The following is a 24,173-nucleotide window of genomic DNA, read 5'->3' as shown; positions in this document are numbered from 1 at the left end:
AGAGAGAGGAGAGAGAGGAGAGACAGTGATAGAGACAGAGACAGAGACAGAAAGAGGCAGAGAGAGAAGGAGAGAGAGGAGAGTCAGTGATAGAGACAGAGACAGAGATAGAAAGAGACAGAGAGAGACAGAGAGAGAAGAAGAGAGAGGAGAGACAGTGATAGAGACAGAGAGAGAGCTGAAGGAGGACAAAGTGGTCAATAGCATCAAATGCTTCAGAAAGTTCAAGTCGGATGAGGATTTAGAAAAGTTAATCAGATTTGGTAATTAAGAGTCATCAGAACCTTTGGAGAGTCAACTTTCAGTTGAGTGATGAGCCCAGAAGCCAGCTGGCAGGGAGCTAAGAAATGAGAGAGAGAGAGAAAAGTAGAGGCAATGACTAGAGATAGCTTTGCCTATGAAGTTGTCTGGGAAAGGGAGGTGAGATAGAGAACAAGAGTGAGAAGGAACACTGCTCTAGTGAAGGGTTTTTGTTTTTTAATTCAGGGATGGGAGACACCTGGCTGGGTTGCCCTAACCAGCACTAAGAATGCACATAATTTGCTCTCAGAAGTCCTAAGTGTTCTTAAACTCTTCTCTAATCTCGGGGCCCAGGAGATACTTTTATTAGAGTATGGGTGGGGAAGGAGAGGTAACATACCATAGTAGAGAGTGTGCTGGTCTTGGCATCAATAAATTCCACTTTTAACACTTTCTAGTTGTGTGGTCCTCAGCCTTAGATGGTTCTCTAGTTCTTATCCACTAAGTTATAAATAGGTTGCCATCCCTGACATCCCATCTCATCTCTGCATTTGCCAGCTATATAACCACAAGCAGTTTACTTCACCTTTATGAGCCTCAGTTTTTCCTTGTATGTAAAAAGGAACTATTCATGCCAGTAGTGCCTATTTCTCAAGGCTGCTGTGAATCTCAAATGCTGTCTATACAGCACTTTACAAACTGTAAAGCACTATATAAACATCAGCTCTGATTATCCCTGGCACCCGATGTTAGACCTCCCCATCAATTAGTCAAGACCTGATTGTAGGAGACAGATTAGGCCTGGATATCTAGATGCAGGAATCATCTACATAGAGCCAATGCTTAATCCCAATTCCCAGTCCAGTTTTCTGGGCCCATTTGTAGTTAGCTTGATAATAATATGAAACCATGGAAGGAAATGCAGATATAAGTGAAGAGTGTGCATTTCATTCTTGGACTTGCCAGGTAGCTTTGGAACAAGACATAATCTCTGAATGTGCATATCACAGGTCACGTGAGATAAGGAGGTCATGTCATGTGGCCTTCACTTTTCATCTGAACTGAATGGAAGACAAGAGTTGACCAGTCAGGCAGTGGCCATCAGCATGTGCTGCCTTGAATTTCTCTCCTGCTTTCCTAGAATTTGCCTCTCCCCTTCTCCCGCCCTCCCTTCTCCCTGTGCATACCTCAGCTTGCCAGATGGGGTTAACAGTGTTACATATGATCTTGGACCTCTTCTCCTGGCCATGGTGAGGAAGAGCCGGAAAGATGCTGTGTTTCCCTGGCTGGATGGAAATCTTCAGATAAGGATCTGGGTTAAAGAACATCCCTTTCTTCAGCCCCATGGCCTGGAAATCTATTAAAGGAAGGAAATTCAAAGGTTGAAATTTATTTTTGAGGAATCCATGCTTGAATTGGTCCTTATCCAAGAGGAAAAATCAGGATGAAATCTGGGAAATGTTTCAGTCTGCCAGCAATCTGCTCCCATGCCCACCTTCTTTCATCAGCTCTTTCACAGGTTTTCCACATCGGAAACACTTTCCCTCCTCATCTGTGCTCCGAGCATTCTGGCTTCCTTTGAAGATTCTGCCACCTCCTACAGGAAGTCTCTCTTGATCCCCCTAGTTAGCCCTCTCCTTAATCTGCTTTGGATTTCTTTCTGTGGCCTAGCATCCCTGCTCCTTCAGGGCAGGTAGCATTCTTATTTTTGTGTTTCAGCAGCCCTAGCATCCGGCACAGTGCCTGCATGTACACAGTATGGGTTTAAAAAAAGTTCTTTGGATTCAATCAAATTGCTTTTTGGGGGGCTAGAGAGCTGACAGAGAGTTGTGGTACATTAATGTCCCCCAGCCCTGGTGGTTCACAGTCAGAAATCCTTGTGATAAATTAATTAATCTAGCTCTTATCACCACATACCTTCTAGCAACCTTGAGGAAAGTTGTCAGATGATAGTTTAAGGAAGCTTTCAGAATTGATAATGTTGTTTGAGTTCTTGTGAAAGAGCATTGTTAGAAGGCTTTAAGTGAAAATGAAGACTGCCCAAGGGTAATGGATAGGCCCATGGTAATGGCTGAGAGGAAATATATTGAAAGCAGCAAAGGAAGGGAGGTCATCAAAGAAATATGTGCATGAAAAAAAAGATGGCCTCATCCCCTGGTAAGAGTGAGAGATAATGGACAGACATCCAGGGCTCTAGGGTATCCTCTTCATGTCAAGGGAGAATGAGCAAGGAAGGCTGCCTGCACTTTGGGTGGATATTTTGTGATGATTTATGTGAAGGTAGGAACAAGAGTGACATAGAATGGGCAGGCATGAATGGGTTGCAGATGGCATCACTGGAGGGAATGCCTGCATCAAGGAGATCAGACATCTGATGGAATCTTTGCATAAAGGTACAGATTTTAGACAAACCAATTGGCAGATCTTGTGGTCATCAGCGGGGTGGAGGGAGGGTTGTATCCTTCATCTTCACTGACAAATGTAGAGATGTCAGTGGTTGTGGGGGGAACACAGGGAGACCAAAGACAGGAAAGCCAGTCAAGAGAGTTTGATGGACAAGCTGTGAGTGCTTTTTCTTTAGAAAGTAGAAACATAAGGAAATACTGGGACTGCCAGCACTAGGGGAATTAACTAGATATGACTGGGACTGGATATTAATCCCTACTCATAGGATCTCTGACCTCTTTCCTCACTTACCTAGTGAAACTGGAGCTGAGATTTATCACTCTTCTCCATTCCAGTAGTAACTCATTTCTACTCTCACTTTGACAACAATCCTCTAGTGCTATTAATGCCCAATAATGCCTTGTACCAAGACCCCAGTCACCACATCCTGGTTCCAGCTCAGAGGACAGATACTTAGGTGGGACCCTGGATGTAGGATAGTGGGAGGGAGGTAGCCTAATTCAACCCATGTGATGACCTTGAGAAGAACACAGCAGCTTGTCCAGCAGGACAGCTCCAGCTCCCAGCACATCTCCTTGTATATAAAAGGTATGTGATAGGCAATTAATAAATCAGCTGATTGATTCCTACTGAGTAAAATAGAAGTGAATTTTACATGGTGTCCAACAAGGCTGTTGGAGATAAATAAGATAATTTACACAGCATTTTGTAGTACTTAGGGCTGTATGGAAGTATATCATTGTCCTTATCCTTCCACTTTCTCTTATCTTGAAGACAGAAGAGGCTATAACCATCTCACATGTAGCTACCAGTAAAAGGTACAGGTATTGTAGGAAGATTCCATGTCACCTGTCACCACCAGTTCCTCAGGCTGGTGCCTTCAGTAGAGTGTCCACATGCCTCTGAACTGGTCAATCTCACTGGAGAAGCTGGGGCAATCTCTGATCTCTAAACATGTAAGCAAACAAAATTTATCAAGAGAAAGAATATTGTGTCTGTAATGGGTACAACTAATTGATCAAAGTTCTTACTGAGGCTTGGAGAAGTACGTGACTGCCTAACGACTAGTAAGCATCAGAAGGGGGCCTTGAACCCACAGTTTTTGATGTCCCGTCCACCACCTATACCACTAGTCCAAAAGCCCATTGGTTCTTCCACTGCCTTGGCGCCTCTGAAATAGACATGGCAGTAAAAGGAAACTTATGGATAGAAGTAATCTAGGCTTTCAGAAGATTTTGAAAATGATTACCCATGAAAGACAGTTTTAGAAATTGGGTGACCACGATATTCAGGGCAATATAGATAGAAATCACCTTAGAAATTGCAAACGAGGGTTAGGATTAAAAGGAAAAGTTTCTATGTACACAATTCAAATAGTAAGGAAATGGTGCTGAGACTGGTCTTACTTAGCATTTTAATAAATTATTTGAAGGAAGAAGTGCATAGTGAAATCTCAGGGTTTTCAGATAATATGGATTTTTCTGGGTAATGCGATGTGAAGGCTGTCTGAATACATTTTCAAGGCTGTTTGAGTGGGAAGGTGAATTTCACTGTGGGGAAGTGTGAGACAAAGTGTTAGAGGAAAAAAAACACATCCAAAACATTCTCATGGGATGGTCATTACAGACCCACTCACTCCCTCATTTGGCTCTGTCTCTGGGTCTGCTTGGGTTATTCTCCCTCCTTCCTTTTCTCACCTTTCTTTGCTCAGCATTCTTTCTTCCCCCATGTAGAAACTCTAACCTATGCCATATAGATGTACCATCTCTGCCAGGGCTCTTTCAACACTGCCCCTACAATACCAGAATCAAGCTGTAGACTGTCCATTGGATGTTCCATACATGCAGACTTACTGGCTAGATGCTCCTCCCAGAGGGTGCCAGCCAGTGAATGACACCAAGCTTCACAGTCCTGATGCTCACCCTAGGGGCAAACCCAACCCTTGAGAGATTGGACCCAAGACTCACCCATGGAGAACAATGCTACCAACCACTTACACTGATTCATGTTCTCAGTTTCTACATGGTCACCTAACTCTCTAGTCATACCTTCTCTGAGCATCCTCTCTCATGACTCAGATGCTATTTCCTTTTTCCACTCATGACAAATCACTGACCTTTCCACCCTTGATAAATCTGGACACAGTTGCCACAAATCTCATGGATGGTTTCTTAGCCACACCTCTTAATGCCAATTGCCAGAGCCAGGAGAATGTCTGGACAGCTCCTTTATAGCCCAGGGCAACTATACAAGTTCAGGCGGTTGCAGATCTTCTTTGACTAGCATTCACAGGTCTGTTTCCCTCAGTCTATCAATAGTGGGCTAGGAGTCAGCAGCCCTAACCCAGAATGAGAATGTAAGGTTTCCTGGCACATGCTTCCTCCTGTCTCTCCTGTAGGTGCTTTGCCACTTCAGTTAGGTTAGTTTGTCCTCTAGGTGACATGGGTTTTTAGGAAAGGGCTTGGATAATATGACTGAGAGTTGGAAGAGCCCCTAGTGGTCTTTTTGTCCACTGGCCTTAATTTTAGAGATGAAGAAACTGGGACCCCAAGATGTCATGTGACGTGCATGAGGTCAGGAGATCTCCATCATAATTCAAATCTGGATCTTCCTAAATACATCCAGCAATTTTCCCACTCCAATCTGGAGATTAATTATCTATTTTATTAATTGGGTCAGTCAGCCAGCCTCTCAGAAGCTCGGTTTTCTCATTTGTCAAATAAGGGATTGAGCCAGTTGATCTCCAAGGTCCTTTCCAGCTCAGAGAACCTTCCTTCATAACAAGAATAATGAAAGAGGAAAGAAGGTTCAGCTAAACCAATAAACTCAGGAACATATTGAAGCAAGTTAATATCCTCTGCTGTGCCCCATACCCCTGGTCCCCCACTTCTACAGAGACCTGGCTGGGGCTGGGAGGTACTTTCTCCCCTCTTTTCTTTGGGGTCATCATCATGTCATAGCATTCATTTGGAACTGTTCCTGTGACTACTGTTCTTTCCATTTGCATTGGTAGAGTTACAGAGTAGGTTGTTTCCTGCCTCTGTTTACACCACTTTGCATTAGCTCACATAAGGACAACTGCTTTTTTTAACCCAAGTGTAACACTTTACATTTCCACCTAGTAGACCTCATCTTCTTGAAGTGGCCAATGCTGGAGCCAATCATGGGCACCTCTACCCAGAAAGGGGCACAATTGTTGCCATGGCTTCCATGGAACCCATGGCTTCAGAGTCTCAATCCAGCTGTCCATACTCTGAACAACACTGACTTCTGCTTGTCTTCTCTCCTTGCAAATGGAATGCCCAAGCTCTGGAAGGCATCAGGGAGAACTTCAGGCTGATCTGCCCCTCCCCTCTTCTGATAGGATGATGTGGAAGATTCTTGTTCAGTTGTGTAGTTCTCAAAGCTCTGCGGGAAAGGGGACCTCATGACCTTCCTTCATCTTCACTGTCAATATTTAACAATTCAAGAATTTCCCCTGAAGTTCTTCCTTACAGCCAACCTAACACCCCTTCCTGCCATTCAGCCCATCCCTTCTTAAACTAGCATCCCATAATTCCTCACTGACAAGGGGGATATCAGTCATGTGAATGCTCCAAAGGCCTCTTATCAAAGAACAGTGACAGAGAGATAACAGAAAACAGAGAATATGAGGAGTGAGTCAGCAGTCTAGGATGGGTGAAGTGATAGGTGGGGACAGCTCAGCTGGAACCCCACCTAACTTTAAGGAGACCTCCTGCTATAGCTTTCCAGCTATTGGGAAGCACTAAGGTAGAGGGGAAAGACTGTCCACCTTCTCATCAAGAGGTACGAGCCTTTTGCTCAGGTCCTGGCCCTGACACCTAATACCTATGTGACCATGAGCAGAAGTTCATTCGATTTCTCTGAGCTTCAAGCCACTTAACCTCTGCCTGCCTCAGTTTCCTCAATTGTAACTGGACTATCATAACAGCACCAACCTCAAAAGGTTGTTAGGAGAATAAAATGAGATAATATTTGTAAAGTATTTAGCTCAGTGCCTAGCACACAGTCGGCACTTAATAAATACTTGCCTCTTTCCTTCCTAGTAAGAAACAAAAGACAATGTAAGAAGATGGCAGAAGTATGCCCAAACCAAGACTCTCAGTGGGCTATAGCCTTTGAACAAAACAGAGTGATGCTGTCATGGATAGGACTTTACCATTTCTCAGGTCAGTTGGTATTTGAGGCAGGGCACTACAAGCCCTCAGTCTTTTAGCAGAACAAAGAACAGTTTGGAAGGTGCCCAGACAGTCCTAGGACTGGCACAGTTTGTGCTGCCCTGGAGCCAAAATCCCTTGATCCAGCTTTGCATATAGTATTTTATTGTAGTCTATTAGGTGGTAACAAAAATGGGGCTTTGAATTGCATTTGCTATGGAAATGGGGGTAGGGCTTAGCTTCCAAGAGGACTAATCTGACTGGTGCCTGTTTGCTGCTCAGAATTAGACAGAGTGTGGTTAGAAGCTCTTATACCACTGAACAACGGGGCAAACAATAAGAAGCAGACAACAGTTGTAGCCAGGCTTGCCTCTGGACATTAATGTCATAAAGGAAATGTGCTTGTTCCTAGTTTATACAAGGCCGGTTTGGCTCTTTGCTCTAGAGTTGACTTTTAAGTGACCCACAAGCACTGATATTTCCAAAGTGGTCTTCATGAGGCCTCGATGACCATGTTACTGGAACAATCTCAAGGCACTCAGGAACTAAGAAAGGTGAGTATATTCTCCCAAGTAGTCCTGGACACTCCATCTTCATAATGGCGGGCCCCTGGGCACTGAGTGCAGACTTTGCTGCCATGAGAATGGGCTGAGGCCCCATAAGTAAGTTTGCCTCTCAACATGCTCTATGTAAATCAACAAAGACTTCCCAGGCATCCCTCGTGGGCCCATCACTGGGGCAGAACAGAGAAGGCCAGTTGCAGCCAAGGTGCCACACAAAGGGCAGACCACCAGAATTAGGGACCTGTGCATTGGCCCCAGATTTTCCCCAAGATTGTGGGAGAAAGCACTTAACTTGAGCCTCAGTTTCCTCATCTGTAAAATGGGGATAACATAATAACATACGCCAGACCCAACTCACGAGGTGGTGACACCCAAATGAGTTAGCATCCATAAAAAGACCTGGGAAACTGTAGAGATATTATGATTATCATCCTGATTGGAACACACTGCCCTCCCCTTCAAAGAGCATCATCTAAGTACCGAAACAACTAGGGAATATGACAAGGTGAAAGAGTCCCGAGTGTGGCTTAGGGTCCATGAACGTCCATGCCATAGTCATTCAGAGCAAGGAAAGGTCACGATGAGTTAAAGGAACCAGGTGAGGCTTCTGGGATGAGGCAAGGCCTGAGCTAGTCCATGAAAGATTGTAAAATTCTAGATTTGGAGATGGAAGAGACCTTAGAGGCAATGGAGTCAACACCTTGATTTGATAAATGAGGAAACTGAGGCCCAGAGAGAGAGAAGGAGTCACACTAGCAAATGCCTAAAGTAGGTTTAGAACCCAGGTCTTTTTGACTCTCAATCCAGCTTTACCTGAGTGTGGGGGAGGAGACAGCTTTGGTTTTGTCTTTGGATTCTCAGCACCCGTAGGCACAAGGGCTGGCCCAGAGCAGGGGCTTCTTAATACTGGCTGGCTGATCGATTGGTTGATAGGGAATGAGGGAAAGACTTTTCCAAAAGGAGAGAGGTACCAGAGTCCAGAGTCAGTAGGGAGTTGCTGTAGGTAATAAGTGAATGCTTCCCCTCCACTCTTCTCCCCCCCTCTCCTTTCTCTCCTCTTCTCTCCCTTTCTCTTCTCCTGCAAAGAGTACTTAGGAGGTGCTTCTGAAATCATCTGAACATTCGAGGATTCTTCAAGTGTCCCCACTGACTTGTCAGTTATGCTTGAAGTCCCCACAGTCAAGTTTCAATGATCCCAGGGTTAACCAATGACCCCCTCTCTGGTTTAATCATTTCCTACTTTTTCTTCTCTTCCTCATTTTGTTTACTGTGGAATGAGTCATCAACATTTGCTCTTAAAAAGTTGAGGGACTGGGAAAAGGGGGGTCAGTCCCCTCCATCTTCTTCTTTGATAAAAAAGGAGACATTGAAACCCTAGAGTCTTTCTCACAATAAGAAATATGGCATCAATGCCAAACTCAACATAACAACTGGGATTTTAAAGCTCTGGAGGCTGGCTTATTTCATGGAAATAAGCAATGTGGTTCATTAAGTTAGGAAGACCTGGGCTCAAGGCCTGCCTCTTACATGTCCCAATGATGTGATCAGGGGCAATCATGGAATTTCTCTGAGTCTCAGTTTCCTCATTTGTAAAATGGGACTAATACTATTCTTAACACTGATCCTTGTGAGATTCAGATGAGATAGTATAGCAAAGCACCTTTAAACACTCTGGTTGTGCTATTGAAATGTCAGTTACCAGAATTTTGGGAAAATGGCCCACCAAGTCAAGAATGGATGCTGTCCAGGAGAACTCCATCCCACGTGGTTTCCAATTTGAATGAAAACAATAGATTTTCTCTGACTCTGCTTCAGGAACCAGGCTCTGGAAGACTGGACAGAGGTTCTTTAATGTCCTCCTGAGGGTCTTCTCGCTGCTGGGGGAGGAGGCAGCCCGAGGCAGCCCAAGATACCCCAGGCCCTCAGTCTGCTCCTGCAAGTCTTTGCCCCACATGGTGTTAAGGGTCCAAGAGAGGCAGGGGCCCCCAGTGTTGCCCCTCCTGATGATGAAGGTCCTTGAATCAGCTAGAACATTGATCACTCCTCTCACATGTTACTAGTTGCTCTCATTTCCACCCTCCATCCCTATTTGGGAAAAGACCCAAGGGTTGTCTCTCTGTCTTTCCTGCTAGAAAGAAATCACTTTCAGGGGCAGCTAGGTGGTGCAGTGGATAGAGCACTGGCCCTGAAGTCAGGAGGACCTGAGTTCAAATCTGACCCAGACCAAACACTTGACACTTACTAGCTGTGTGACTCTGGGTACAAACCCCAATTGCCTTAAAAAAAAAAGAAACCACTTTCCCAGAGATTATCCCATGTGATGTTCAGAGGAGTGAGGGCACTCCCTGCTCCCCAAGAAGAGTGCCCCAGAGGCCCAGAATGGCACAGTGACTTGTCTGACAGCCCACAGCGAGTCAGGCCACAGCTGGGGCTAAGGTGCAGGGGTCCTGGCTGCTTCTGGACTTTCTTATCCTGACCCCCACATCAGCAGCACCCACCATACCTGAGAGAGAGAAGCTGATCAGCCTCCGGCTGCCTTGGCCCTGTGCAGCCTCCTCATTGGCGATACTTTTAAAAATCTGTAGGAAGAAGATAAATGGGGAGAATGGTGAGATCGGCACTCACTGCCTTTAATGATCTTCCTCCAGCTAGAAATGCACACAGCTGAGAATGCTGATTTACCAGCTCCTTGGGGCACTGTTCTAGGATTTGGGGATCTTACATGAACCCCCCTGTGTTAACTGAACTGTAAGCAGCTCCCTGGGGCCCTCGTGCAAGTCCTCACAGCCCCTCCCCCAGCTGGTGGCCTGGAGGAAGCACTCCCCAGGGATGTTTTCTGGAGCGCTGTCCCTGGGGGTGTGGTGCTGAGCACTGTGGGACCACAGGAAACAGCCCGAGACACCTGCCAGGAAGGCTGCTGCGAAGTGGGGCAGTGGGAGGGCAGGGGCTCGCCTCACCCCACCAGCTGGTAGCTTCCTAGCTTGACCCTTTATTCATTGTTTGATTGTTGGCAGTTGCTAAGTATGTATGAAGTCCTGCCACTTCTATGCAGCTGCTGAAGCACTACGCATTTTGTTGGAGTTCTTAAATTGGGTGCCCGTGAATTTCAATACCCTAAAGCAAAGCCAAGCCCAGCTGCACTAACGTAGTTAAAACTCTACTGGGGGACTAGGGAAAGATCCTAACTGCTTTGTTTAGCATCTCTAAAGGTTAACATCTTGATTCTATTAAACCCTAATATATATCTAAAAAGATAACTATATATAGGATATATTCTGCAGACATATCTATGTTTATACATATAAAAGGGTGTGTGTGTGTGTGTGTGTGTGTGTGTGTGTGTGTGTGCGCGCGCATATGCAGCAGTGGAGGGAACCTCTATACCAAGAGTTCCCTCCCCTAAGGAAATCATCAGAGGCAACTTGGCCCAATGGTTGGAGAGCTGAACTTGGAGTTAGAGAAGCCTGAGTTTGAACCCAACCTCAGACATTTAGTAACTATGTGACCCTGGGCTAGTCTTTCCTTGGTCTCAGTTTCTTCATCTGTAAAATGGTATACTAAATAGGACCTCTTTGGCCAGGTTGTTGGGAGGATCAAATAAGATAATAATGTGTGTAAAACAGTTTGGAAACCTTCAAGAACTATGGAAATGTCAGCTTTTGTAATTATTATAGACACACAGGTATATGTGTATATGTATAGAGACACTATGCATCTATATAGAGACACTCCCCTTCCCTGTATCCCCCCACCACTCACACACACACAGACACAGACAGACACACCCTCAGTGTGGTATGGTAGATAAGAGAGCTGGCCTTGGAACAGGAAGACCTGGTTCAGATCCTGTCTTTAACTGGCTGTATAATCCTGGGTTGATTACTCTAAGTGAATCTCCATGAAATTGCAAGGGAAGTTCTGCCTCGTGTTGGTAGAGGGAGTTTCCTTAGTAGCTGCTGATGTCACAAGTGCTTATGTATAGACATACACATTTGTATACATGCACATGCACATATGAGCCTTATTCTTATTCATAAAATGCTCTGATTTCCACTAAGTGGCTCACTTTTACTTTCTTCAGCCTCTCTCAGATGGATGGAGTGAATTGAGGCAATGAGATTATGGGTAGGAGGGGAAGCCCAGTTGAACAGCTTTCCCTCCCTCCCTCCCTCCCTCCCCCCACTTCCCCATCTATTGGGAGGCAGCTGCAGCAGCAGCTGGAGGGGAGGGGATTTGATATCCTGAGGCAAACAGGTGGGGAGAAACGATGACTAAGGCCCGCCAGGTGGCCAGGGGTCTCTGCCCAGCACTGCTGCTCCCTTCCTGTTACCGGGCCCAGACTAAGAGAAGTGACCCAGCCCTGGTTTCTGATCTCAGCAGACAAGGCTGTTCCAAGCTACCTTCAAAGTTCCTTCCCTCACAATGGCCACCATAATCGACTCTTGTATTGACTTATCTGTGTGTGCGTATTCTCCTTTGGATAGACCGTAAGCCCAGGGAGGGCAGGGACCTCAGCAATTCCATCTAGGGTTCCCCAGAACCCAGCGTAATGTGGGGTACAATAAACAGCTCAGTAAATACTTGTTGAATGTACATGTGAGTGGTGGGAGCTTCAGAGATGTCCTCTCTCCTTACCCAAACGAGCCCCATCCTCTCCCTCCCTTCACTTTCTGAATCTTCTCCTTGGCTATTCCTGGGTCTGGGGCAGGGGAGAAGGGGCAGATGCCCGGGGGGCTTTGGAGAGCCTTGGTCTAAAGCTGAAGGCTTTATCAGCATGTGGGGCTGGGATACGGACAAGAAAGGTGAAATGGGAAGGGTGGGGATCCCAGCTCGGACTCCAGCCCTGTGATGGGGCCTCCAAGGCTGCCAGCTTATCTCCTAGGTTTTGAGGGCTGGGCTCAGCCTCCTGGTTCTAGAGGGAAGTGTCCAGGACCCACTGAGACCCCTTCACAAAGGCCATCAGAGGGAAGTCAACAATGGGGAGCACATTGAACTTCACCTAACTGACATCAGGCTAACTTTGGACTAATCCGTAATTCCCTTTCATCTGATTTTCTAAAAATGGCAGAACAGAGAAGATCAGGAAAAAGAAACTCAACCCTGAGAATTAAAACAAACAAACAAACCCCAAACATCAATGGTTCTGGAAAACAGATATAGAAGTATTACCTCCCTCCCTTTCACAGAGAGGTGGGGGGCTACTGGGGCTGAATGTGGCATGCACTGTGGAGGGAGGAGCCACTACTTGGCTGCATGTTTGCTCCACTGCTTTCTCACTTTCCAGGCAGGATTCAAATAGCATGGGGAAGGAGGTGGGAGGTCTTTAAAATCAGAAGTCAGCAATAAAGCTTTTTTTAAAGTGCATATACATATTCACAGGCAACATATATTACACATTGTATATACAATTGTATTATACAACACATATTATATATGATACATATTACTTATTATACACATATCTATATAGTATATCTACACGTGTGTGCACATGGATACACCTCTATATCCTTTTTCCTCAGCTCAAGTCTTGCCTCCTTAGAGAAGCTGAACCTGAGCACTTACCTCCATGAAACCCTTTTGTACACACCCATCTATTTCCTCATTGTATCCCTGTATGGAACGTGGGCTCTCTGGGGACAGGGACCATTTTAATGTTTGTGTCTGCAGCCCCAGCACTGGACAGAGGCAGCCACAGATCATTCTGCTGGGAAACAGGAAGCACTGCATTCCAGTCTTGCCTTTAACAGTACCTATGTGGTCCTGGAGCCTCAGGCAATGCTCTGATACCATCCTGGGGAGGGGGGTTGTGGTATGCACAGGACAAGTCAGTAAGCATTGATTAAGCCCCTACTATGTGCCAGGCACTGTGCTAAGCATTGGGGATACAATGAAAGGCAAAATAAACAAAACCCAGTTCTTATTCACAAGGAGCAGATGTGTAGGCAGTGACATCTAGAGAGAGTGAAGATACCTGGAGTTGGGATGTGGAGGGTCTCAGACAAGCCCCAGCCGGGAGCCAGGGGCACTGGATCCCAGAGCACTGGGGAGTGTAAGAAGCCTGGAAAGGTAGGAGAGGCCATGGTAGGAAGGGCTTTGAATGCAAACAGGATTTTGTATTTTATCCTGGGCATGATTTGAATTCAGGACTCATTCAGGATTTTGCACAAATGTTTGCTAAGGCTGTTGTTTTGTCTTTTGTTCTTGAAGAGGACCATGACATCACATGACATGCAAGTGAATTGGATTTAAATGAGGGAGGGCTGTGCAAAGTCACCAGCCTCACTTTATCCTCTAGAGCCATCTGGGTTCAGTGGTATAGATTAGAGAAACCAGAGATGGCCCTGGATGCAGAGGGGGACCTGGACCTTTTTAAGATAAGGTCTTTAACAAGTCTCTGTTTGACTGAGGCAGTGCCCATTCAGTGATTAAGACTGGGTAAGAAATGAGGCAGAGAAGGTCCTCTTTTACCTAGTCAAAAATATATATGCTTCTCTTGAATCTGGTATTTGAAAATCAAATTTTCTGTTCAGCTGTGATCTTTTCATCAGGAAAGTTTGAAAGTCTCCTACTTCATTGAATGTCCATCTCCTCTCTTGAAAGATGATGCTCAGTTTCACTGGGTAGTTGATTTTTGGTTCTAATCTCAGCTCCTTTGCCTTCTGTAATATCATGTTCCAAGCCCTTTGATCCTTTAATGTAGAAGTCATGTGTAATCCTCTGTAATCCTGACTGTGGTTCCTTGATAATGAATTGTTTCTTTCTGGCTGCTTGCAGTATTTTCTCCTTGACCTGATAATTCTGGAATTTGGCTACAATATTCTCTGGAGTTTTCATTTTGGGCTCTCTTTCAGGTGGTGACCAGTGTAGTCTTTCAATTACTATTTTACCCTCTGGTTCTAGGATATCAGGACAGGTTTCCTTGATAATTTCTTGAAAGGTGCTGTCCAGGCTCTTTTTTTGATCTTGGCTTTTGGGTAGTCCAATAAATTCTTAAATTATTTCTCCTAGATCTATTTTCCAGATTAGCTGTTTTTCCAATGAGGCATTTTACATTTTCTTCTATTTTTTCATTTTTGATTTTGTTTAACTGATTCTTGATGTCTCATAGAGTCATTAGCATCCATTCACTCAATTCTAATTTTGAAGGAATTATTTTCTTCAGTTAGCTTTTGTACCTTCTACTCCATTTGACCAATTCTACTTTTTAAGGAGTTTTCTTCAGTGGATTCAGCTCCCCTCCCCCCAATTTGGCAAATTGCATTTTTTTAAGGAATTGTTTTCTTCAGTCAACTTTTGTCCTTCCTTTCCCAAGCTGTTGACTCTTTCTTGCATAACTCTCATTTCTTTTCCCAACTTTTCTTCTACTTCTTTGATTTTAAAAATTCTTTTTGAGGTCTTCCAAGAAGGCTTTTTGGGCTTGAGACCAATTCATGTTCCCCCTTGAGGCATCACATGTAGGCATTTTGATGTTGTTGTCCTCTTCTGAGTTTGTGTTTTGATCTTCCCTGTTGCCACAATAGCTTTCTATGGTCAGGGCTTTTTCCTCTTTTTCTTTTTTTGCTTATTTTAAAGCCTATTTTGTGACTTTTAAATTCAGCTCTACTCCTAGGGCACAGGGGCCACTGTTCCAAGCTTATTGTGCTGGGGGCCAGGGGCCAGGGGCCAGGTCACTGGCTTTCTATGCCAGGGCCCTGGTGCTGGCAACTTGCCCACTGCACTGGTGTGCCTGCTGTACTGGGGGTCCTGGGGCTGACAGTTTGCCTTCTGTGCTGGGGCTGAAGAGCTCCTAGCTGGTCTGCTGTGCCACTAGCCTGCTGAGCCAGGACTGAGGGGTTGCTGTTCTGTGCTATAGCTAAGAGTCTCTTGCTGGCTTGCCCAGATACCGCCTGGGCTGGGCTGGGTTCCCCTTTTATCCAAGTAAGACACACCATTCCTGAAGTCCTTCTAAGTTCTCTTAAGCTGGAAATTGTTTTGCTCTCTTTTTGTAGGTGTTGTCTCATTGCTCCAGAATCCATTTAGAGGCTTGATTTAACATTGTTTCTGAGGGAAACTGGGGAGAGCTCAGGCAACTTCCTGGCTTCTCTCCACCATCTTGGCTCATCCTCCATTCTTCATTCTCCCTTAGGATCCAGCTTTGAATCCCACCTCTGGTAATTATTACCTATGTGACCTTGGGCAAGTCACTCAACTTCCCTCGGCTTCAGTTTCCCCATCTGTGAAATGAGGGGACTATGGCGTCAATGGCCACTATGTTCCTTCCAGTTTTGGACAATCAGTTGTTAAGTCTTGTCAATTCTGTCTCTCTGGGGCAGTGAGGTGGTACAGTGAATAGAACAGCAGGTCTGGAGTCAAGAGGGCCTGAGTTCAAATCCGGCCTCAGACACTTGACACTTACTAGCTGTGTGACCCTGGGCAAGTCACTTAACCCCACTGCCTCCCCCCCCCCAAAATTCTGTCTCTCTGACAACTCTCACACGGGCCTTCTTTTCTCCATGTGTTTTGTGTGTTTCTATTTATTTACATGTGTATTTGCATAGATTTAGAGCTAGAAGGAACCTCAGAGGTTGAGCCCAACCCCCTCATTTTACAGATGAGGAAACTGAGGACTAGAGAGGTCTAAGTCATACAGGCAGCAAGGGAAAGGGCTAAGATGTAGACCTAAGCCCTTTGACTTCAAAGCCAGAGCATTTCTCCTGTAGCAAGCTATTCCTTATCACAACCCCTGCCCCCAGAAGAAGGTAACTTCCTTGAGGGTAGGTATAAATGTCAGTTATTATCACTTCCACCTCCAATCTCCCATATGGGGTTACAGATATCACCCCCATTTTACAAATGAGGAAAACTGAGGCAGGGATCATGGGGAGGGGTGGATACAGCAGCAGGGGGTATCCTGTTTTTCACCACCATCTTCTCAAGAAAGAGAACCTGGTTACCCCTTGCCCTTGTCTATTAACTCACACAGGGAATTTAAAAATGATTCATTTATGTTGTAACCCTCTTGAGTCCATGGCCAACCAGGGACATGGCTAAGGACTGTACTTTGTCCTCTTCTATACCCTGTCTCTCCTCTGTCTAGACTGGCCCTTTCCTCAGATGAATGACTCTGCTTTGGCATAGAAAGGAGCAAGGAGTAGACCTTATTACTCAGACTTCCTGACCACTTTCATTTAACTCTTCCCATTTCTTCCAGGGACCAGCATTTCTTGTACAAGTGTTACACTATTCCAGAATAGCCCAGGTGGAAAATCTTCAGCATGGCATAGAAGATAGAGCACAAGACTTAGACTGAAGAGACTTGGGTTCAAATCCCACTCTTGCCATTCATTTATCTGGGTGACCCTAAAAAGTCTCTCAGTTTTCTCATATTCAAAATGAGTATAAATAATGCTTCTTGTCCCAACCTTACAGGGCTGTTGTGAGGGGAAAAATGCTTTGGAAAGCTTAAAGCATCCTATGAGTGATTGCTACGAACAATTATGACAGTGGCTAATTGATGGTGCTTTTGAGTTTACAAAGCATGTTTCCTATGACCACCCTCCTAGTCAAGAACGTCAAGTACTAATCTCTTCCAATTTTGGTATGGGGAAACTGACGCTTAGAAAGGTGAAGAGATTTACCCAAAGTCACAAAGTTAAGAAACTTCCAAGAAAGGTGACCTTTCTTTATTGAACAATTGAATTTCTGAAGAAATAATAGTCACTTGTTATCTTACATAGATAACACCCAAATCCATTGGGACTTGGAGGTCTTAATGAAAGATGGCAGAAATCCTTCATAATGGGATAAGGACCGGAGTAGGATTGGACAATGCCAACAGGCACTTGATTTTGTCACCTTTTAGAGAGTTAATTTGGCAGACAAAGGATTCTATGAAAAGAGGATTTTTAGAACTCAACTCCCCCAGCATCTCCTCCACAGCCTACCCCTGGGTCTACAGGAAACCATGGCACTTGGGCTGAATTCACTGTGAACACAAGAAGGCAGCTTTTATGATGGGGACCTCAACAGAAATAGGCTTGGAGGAGGGTCAGATTTAAGGGGAAAGTAGTGATTTCTGATTTAGAGATAGTAAGTTTGAGATATTTATGGGACATCCAGAAGATGTCCAGCAGGCAGCTGGAGCTCAGAAAAGAGTCTAGGGCTGGATGTATGGATTTGGGAATCAAATGATGGTGGAACAGAGATAGATGTAAAGAGAGAAGAGATCCTGGACAGAGCCCTGGGGGACACTCCCAATTTAGGAAGAATGAGATAAATGGAGATCCAGCAAAGGACATGGAGAAACAACAGTCAGATAGGTAGAAGAACCAAGAGGAAATGGTATCATGGAAGCCATGGAAGGAGAGTGTCTAGAGGTAAAGAGAAACAAACAGCAGCACTGAAAAATACAGGAAGGTCTAAGAGGACAAGGACTGAGAAAAGGCCCATAAATTGAGCTTTTAAGAGACTCTTGGTAAACGTACAGAGAGCAGGTTCAGGAAAGCAGTATGTCAGAGCCAAATCACAAGGAGTTGAGTTGAGGATGGATGTAAATATGCTGCCCATGTTACTACAGATGACTTGCTTCAACAAGTCATGTAAAGGTAACTAGGAGATGTATGACTGGACAAGGAGATGGTATTCAGTGAGATCAAAGAAAGGTGGGTAGTGTGAGAGCTGTCCTGATGGGCATGGTATGCTTAAAGACCTAAAGGAAGGTCTCTAGCAGGATGGGACATCCTGACTCTTGAACATGGACAAGAATACTACTGGATGAGAAGATGGGGCTCCTTTGTATCTAAGGGATTAACCCAGTAACAAACACAGGTACACACTCCATGCATGTTCTATACAGGCAGGTCCACTCCAGATGGCTCCATTTATGGGTCTATGGCTAGAATGGAGTCTTTTCAAACAGACCACTTAAAGTGGCAGAGCTGTACAAATGTATCATATTTTCCCACAGCTGCCCACATGTGAGTGCCCACACAAAGGTACATATGAAAGTTCTACTGACCTGCTCTGGGAGGTAGCCACCTTGTGGGCATGCCATGGTTGTTGTTCTTCCTCCACAGTCCACCTGGCCAGCATCACCCCTGGAGAAACTCCCAGGAGCCCTGAGTAAGCCGGGAGTGGGCAGAGGCATCAGCTCACACTGGTGCCTCCAGCCTAAGGGCTCCTAGCTTTCCCCCTGCAGTTGGGTTAGCAAGCATGGGGGCCTTAAATCCTCAGCAGCATGTTGGCAGACCATTCACTTAAGGGCTTCTGTTGCCTGGGGAGCACGCCCTCACCCAGGGAGAGAGTGTATCGGACCTGGGTCCTTCTGGATCAGGACGCCACTGGGACAAGATAGTTAAGACTGGATTCCTAGTGTCTAGCAGCACTGGGATTCTAGTCGAGCTGGGTCCTAGCACCTTAAGAGGAGGACATGCCAATTAACCACCCTCCCTCCACATCACCAGAGATACGGTTTTGGGAGCTGACATCTAATGATCTACTAAGAGTTAAGCATTAATTATTCTGAAGAGCAGTGGGAGGTTTTCAGCTGAGCCAAGTCGGCATAGCCCTGAGCTATGGAAGGGGTCCCAAGGTCTCCTGTGGAGAACAGCTGGCCAGGATCACAGGAATAAAAGTAAAGCAGCAGCAAGACCACCGGAAACACACCGGTCTCTTTTAAAGACAACTTCTATTGATCTGATGTTCTTCCTCCTTCATATCCCAATCAATCTCTCTCCCCTCATCCATTATTAACAAAAGGTTAAAAAAGAAAGAAGAAGAGAGCAGCAAAATTAGGCCAAATGTTACTTGGATGCTTAACACCTACAAGCTTACTGGTGACCCAAGGTCAAGGACTAGAAGGAGGAGAATTATAAGAAAATTTTAGTACAGGGACTCATGAGCAAGCTGACCTGGTAAGCTATGAAGTCAAGACATGAGTAGAGGAAAGTGAGGCCAGAGCCGAGGTGGGGGACTGGAGATTGCAAAGAGGGCAAAGAATGGGTTTAGGAGGAAAGAGGGAGAAACAGCGAATGGAAGGCATGGGGGTTATGCTCACATAGGAGAATTTCAGACTTTGTGATCTTGATGTTTCATAAGATGGTAAGGCTTGAGGGATAAACACACCTGTGAACGGCTGAGGTGGACCAGAGATGTAGGTCATAGGAACTGAGGCAGTTAATGAACTGGAAGACTTGGTTGTTGGAGGGGACATCTATGGAACACGTCTATGGAAGGCCCCATCTATGAAGACAAGTGGTTTGGCTTTGGGTTGAAGAGAAGCCTGAGGTAGTTGGTGAGCTCTTCAGGAAGACTTCTTCTCTCTGAATGTAGAATCCATTGTCAGGCTTGGTTGATGGGTTCGCTCATGTTCCTGAACTACTTTTTGTTCTTTCCTCTCTTTTTGAAAAAAAAATATCTCTGTTAGAGTAGACGGCTTGCTGGGTAAGAGAAGGAGAGAAATACAAGAAGGAAACTGATATAAAAACAAGTGTCATTACAATTTTTTAAAAAGAAGGGAGCATGACTCTGAGGATGGCAGATGCCTCACCAAGTTTCTGGATCAGGTGATAATAGATACATGGAGTGAACCTCAAATAAGAGGCTGAGAAGTTATGGAAACAAAGGGAGAGCCCAGAAGAGACCTTGGGGAGCAAGGATAATGCTGACACCTCCTTGTGGCCCCGTGTAGGTCAGGGGTCATGAGAGAGTAAAGTATCAACACTCAAGAGGGGGTTGATTGACCAGCGATGAAGTGACTGCCAGAGAGATTCACGTTTCTATGAACAAATGGCATGAAGAAGGTACGAAGAATAACTCAGTTAATCATTCAGCAAACAGTTAGTGCCTACTATGTGCCAAGTTTTGAGCTAGATCCTGGGAATACAAAGGCAAAAATAAAGCTGGCCCTGCCCTCATGGAGCTTACATTATAATAGGAGAGACAAATGGTACATACATAGAGATATGTGAGTCATAGAGGCTCGAAGACAAAGAATTGAACAAGGCATCCAAGGAACAAAGGGCAGTGGCGGGGAGAAGGCAGAGACATTGGTGTTGGGCCAAGAGGATCAATTTTGATGATAACTGGGCTGGGGAATAGGCTGGGGAGATGTGGTAAAGGAGGCCTCTAGCCCTGGGCAGCTGTACTGGGGGGACACTGCTCATCTCTCTCTGTCTTTCCATTCAACACCCCTGACCATGGGCCAGATGCCCAAATGGCCTCGTGGTTTTCAGCTAACCCTAATGCTGGGAATGCTAGACAGGACAATATGTCCCTAGATGGGAGAATGGGTTGGGGTTTAGAGAGGAGAAAGCTGCAAGTGTTGGGGAGGCAGCAGGCTACACATTTGATCTGGGGGCTTCCTACCAGGCAGACAGGTAGTCAGGTGCTCTCTTTTCCTTTTTCTGCATCAAGTACAAGGGTCAGGTCTCCACAGTGCCACTGATGAGCTGACCCTCAGTACTGCTGGGGGAAGGGGAGAGAGGCTCTGGGATGCAAACCAGAGACCTAGAAACTGAAGCACCATCTTGCTAGTGGGCAGCTTGCCCACCTTTTGGGGGAGGGAAGCAAAACATAGAGAGAGTTTCTGATCTATCATTGATCACATGTCCTACTGATATGTAACCATTCATTCATTCAACAAACATTTGTTGAGGACTTACTATGTGCCAGGCATGGTTCTGTGTAGTGAGGATACTACAAAGATGCCAATGAAGCCAACCTTTTGAGCAAGGAGCTTTTGACCAGTCTGACTACCAGGGGGACGAAGTTCATCTCCAATCATTCTTGGAAACTCTTTTTGCCTCACTATCAACCATGTGGGGTGGGGACAGAACCTGGAGTTATATACAGCTGGAGACAAGTTTTCCTGTCCCCCTCACCAAAAACAAACAAATCTCCAAACCATTTTCCTCTGTCTTCACCTTGTATGAATTTTTGTCAAGAAATACATCCACATTCTGGTTTGTAAATGTTTCCAAAATGATTTCCAAACCCCAAGTAAACTGTGAGCCCTTTGATGTCCTTGATATAAATAAATCGATCTTTCTGGGGCTTCTTCAGCAGAAATGTAGAAACTTCAGAATTTAAACCACTCAGGCTCTCACTAATTATCTGTCACCCAGAAGGTTTGGTGCTGCTTCCACTGATCAAACGCAATGCCTGGAATCCATCCCTGGGGGGAGAACACTGAAAACCCCTTTGAAGAGAGGAAATGAGCCAGAGGGGAATTCACAACTCCAGCTAATCTCTTCAGACTTCCTTGAGAATGGAGGAGGGCATCTCTGGGATTTGAGCGGGCTGAGCTTTTCAGAACACTGAATTGAGGTTTGGAAATTAAAATATGATAGGAAGTATTCAGAGATCTTTTGGAAATTATTCAATCAGCCCACCGGAGCCCAAGGGCTTAGCACACTGCCTGGCACATAGGAAGTGTTGAATAAGTGCTCATTGATAGATTAGGATGTAAAAGTCCTCCTCATCCCCCTAGTTACCCTTTGCACCCAAAGCGAATTTCTTCCTCACTTGTACACCAGCACTTTGCACACAGTGGTGCTTAATAGATGTTCACTAAGCCAAGGAGAAAAGAGCCAAGTACTTGGAGGCAGGGACCTGTTTTTGTAGGCTGCTTTACTATTCTTACTACCTATGTACTGTTCCCTTCCCTAAGCCTTGGTTTTCTCATCTATAAAATGGGGGGGTTAGACATCATCATCATCATCATCATCATCATCATCATCATCATCACCACCACCACCACCACCACCATCATTGATTGTTATCCCAGGCTTATAAAACACTTTACAACTTTATAAATCATGTTCACAACAACCCTGTGAGGTCAGCGCTATTATCCCTATTTTGCAGATGAGGAAGCTGAGACTTAGAAAAGGGAAATAACTTGGTCATAGTAACATAGTAAAGATCTGAAGCAGGATTTGAGCTCAGATCTTCCTGGTTCCAAGGACAGTTCCTCTGAACTCTGTTAAGGCAGAATTATCATCTTTTCTGTGGTTCACATTTTTCATAGAAATTGCTAGGAACTATTCTTGGGCTGGCGGAACGTTTTTTTCCACCTTTTTTAGCTCTTATGTTATTTGTTACTAAGAGTAGCTAACATCTGGTTCTCTCTAGTGGTGGATTCATTTCCTCAAGATTAAAACCAAGGATTTCTTTTGTGAGTGTTTTATTTTCTAGGCCTGGGTCAAATTAATCAACAAAAAAGCATTTGTTAAATGTCTACTCTGTGACATGTACTGTGAGAGGCAATAAGAATACGAAGACAAGAATGAAATTTCCCATATGAGAAAAGAAAACGAAGGAATTTGGTGGCTTGGAGCTAGCAACTTCAACAGCATGAACCAAGCTTTGAAGGAAACTAGATATTCAATGGAGTGGTGCTGAGGGAGTGCATCCCAGGCAGGGGGAACGGCTTATACAAAGGTATGGAGGGAGGAGACAGAATTTCATGTATGAGAAACAGCAAGAAGACCAGTTTGGCTAGATGGAAGAGTGTGTGAAGGGGAGTAATATGTAATCTACCTGAAAAGGCCAAAGAAAATGGTTGAGTTCTCTGAAATCAATACTTCAAGGATTTTTGATATCATTGTTGGGAGCTCCATTGACCAAAGAGGATTGCTACTCCTCTGTGCCACAAAAGATTCTGTTTATAATTCACTATAGCTGAAAGATTCATACCCTGGTGCAGTGGGGGACGAGCATACAGTAGGAGCCTAATCCAGACATTCAATCAACAAGTATTTATTAGGTGCATGGTCCTAGGCACTGTGTTAAGCACTGGGGATGACAGAGAAAGGCAAGTCCTGTCTTCAAGGAGCTCCCAGTCTAATGGGAGAACCTGGAAATACCTTGGTACCTACAACACAGGTACAAGTAGAAGGAAGATCATTGGAAGGGGAGGCATGAGCAGCTGGAGGGAGCAGGAGAGGCCTCCTGCAGAAGGTGGGATGTGAACTGAGTCTTCAAAAAAGCCAGGGGAGTAAACACTTGAGGATTGACTGACTGATTGAATGATTGAAATGATTGCCTACACTTACATCACAGAAGCATAAGCTTGCCTGGAAGGGATGGGAGATACAATCTAGTCCAACCCACTGATTTTGTAGATAAGGAAACTGAGGCCAGAGATGCAAAATAATTTGTCCAAGGTCTCATAGCCAGGTAATGGTAGGGCTGGCTTGTCGACCCATGTATGAATGTATGCACACAGACGTATACGTATATATACATATATGTCTATAACATGTCATTACTTTCCTTGTACTTTCTAGGAAACTCCCATCATTGAGAAGGGGAAGATATTCTGACATGAGTTTCCCTCAGTTCCCCTCCTCTGATCCTCAATCCTCAACATCATTACCCAGTCTCCCATCTGTTCTAGTCACACAAGATGAGTCTCTAGTCCTTATTAATGCTAATCTCTCTTTCTGCTCCCTTGCTCCCGTGGGGAGCTCACTTCCTACAAGACCACGCTTCACTGGGCCCATCCCATCTGCCTACAAACACACTCACAACTGTTATGAGCTTACCTCCCTGGTACTATTGATGTTAGCTACTGATGCCTTCCACCTGTCTGAATTGGGACAGAGATGAAAAATAGCCGCCCATCCTTGTTTCATGCTAGCAGGACAGTGGGTCCCTGGAAAGAGGACACTGGAAAGCATCCTAATAGCTCCAGGATTTCAGGAGCTTCTACCATGATGGAGTAGGACCCCTTTGATTCAAAATCATGGGCCCTAGTAAGTCTAGCAGATTGGACAGAGGAAGTGACTTTCTGTTCATTCTG

At 45.1% G+C, this 24,173-nt stretch overlaps 1 protein-coding gene across 1 annotated transcript in view; it reads right to left on the bottom strand.

Annotated features, from left to right (window-relative positions):
• HECW1 (HECT, C2 and WW domain containing E3 ubiquitin protein ligase 1) overlaps window positions 1–24,173 on the bottom strand; it is a 146,475-nt gene that overhangs the window by 76,752 nt on the left and 45,550 nt on the right. The window contains exons 4-5 of the mRNA XM_027835905.1: window positions 9,891–9,966; window positions 1,428–1,597 (exon numbers count right to left, since the gene is read on the bottom strand). Coding sequence (XP_027691706.1) covers window positions 1,428–1,597; window positions 9,891–9,966 — 246 coding nt within the window. The remainder of the gene's footprint in view (window positions 1–1,427; window positions 1,598–9,890; window positions 9,967–24,173) is intronic.

Source organism: Vombatus ursinus, unplaced genomic scaffold, assembly GCF_900497805.2.
Source record: "Vombatus ursinus unplaced genomic scaffold, bare-nosed wombat genome assembly UNPS02014817.1, whole genome shotgun sequence".
Lineage (NCBI taxonomy): Eukaryota > Metazoa > Chordata > Mammalia > Diprotodontia > Vombatidae > Vombatus > Vombatus ursinus.
Note: the sequence above shows the minus strand (reverse complement) of the source record. Positions and strands in the feature narration are given on the sequence as shown.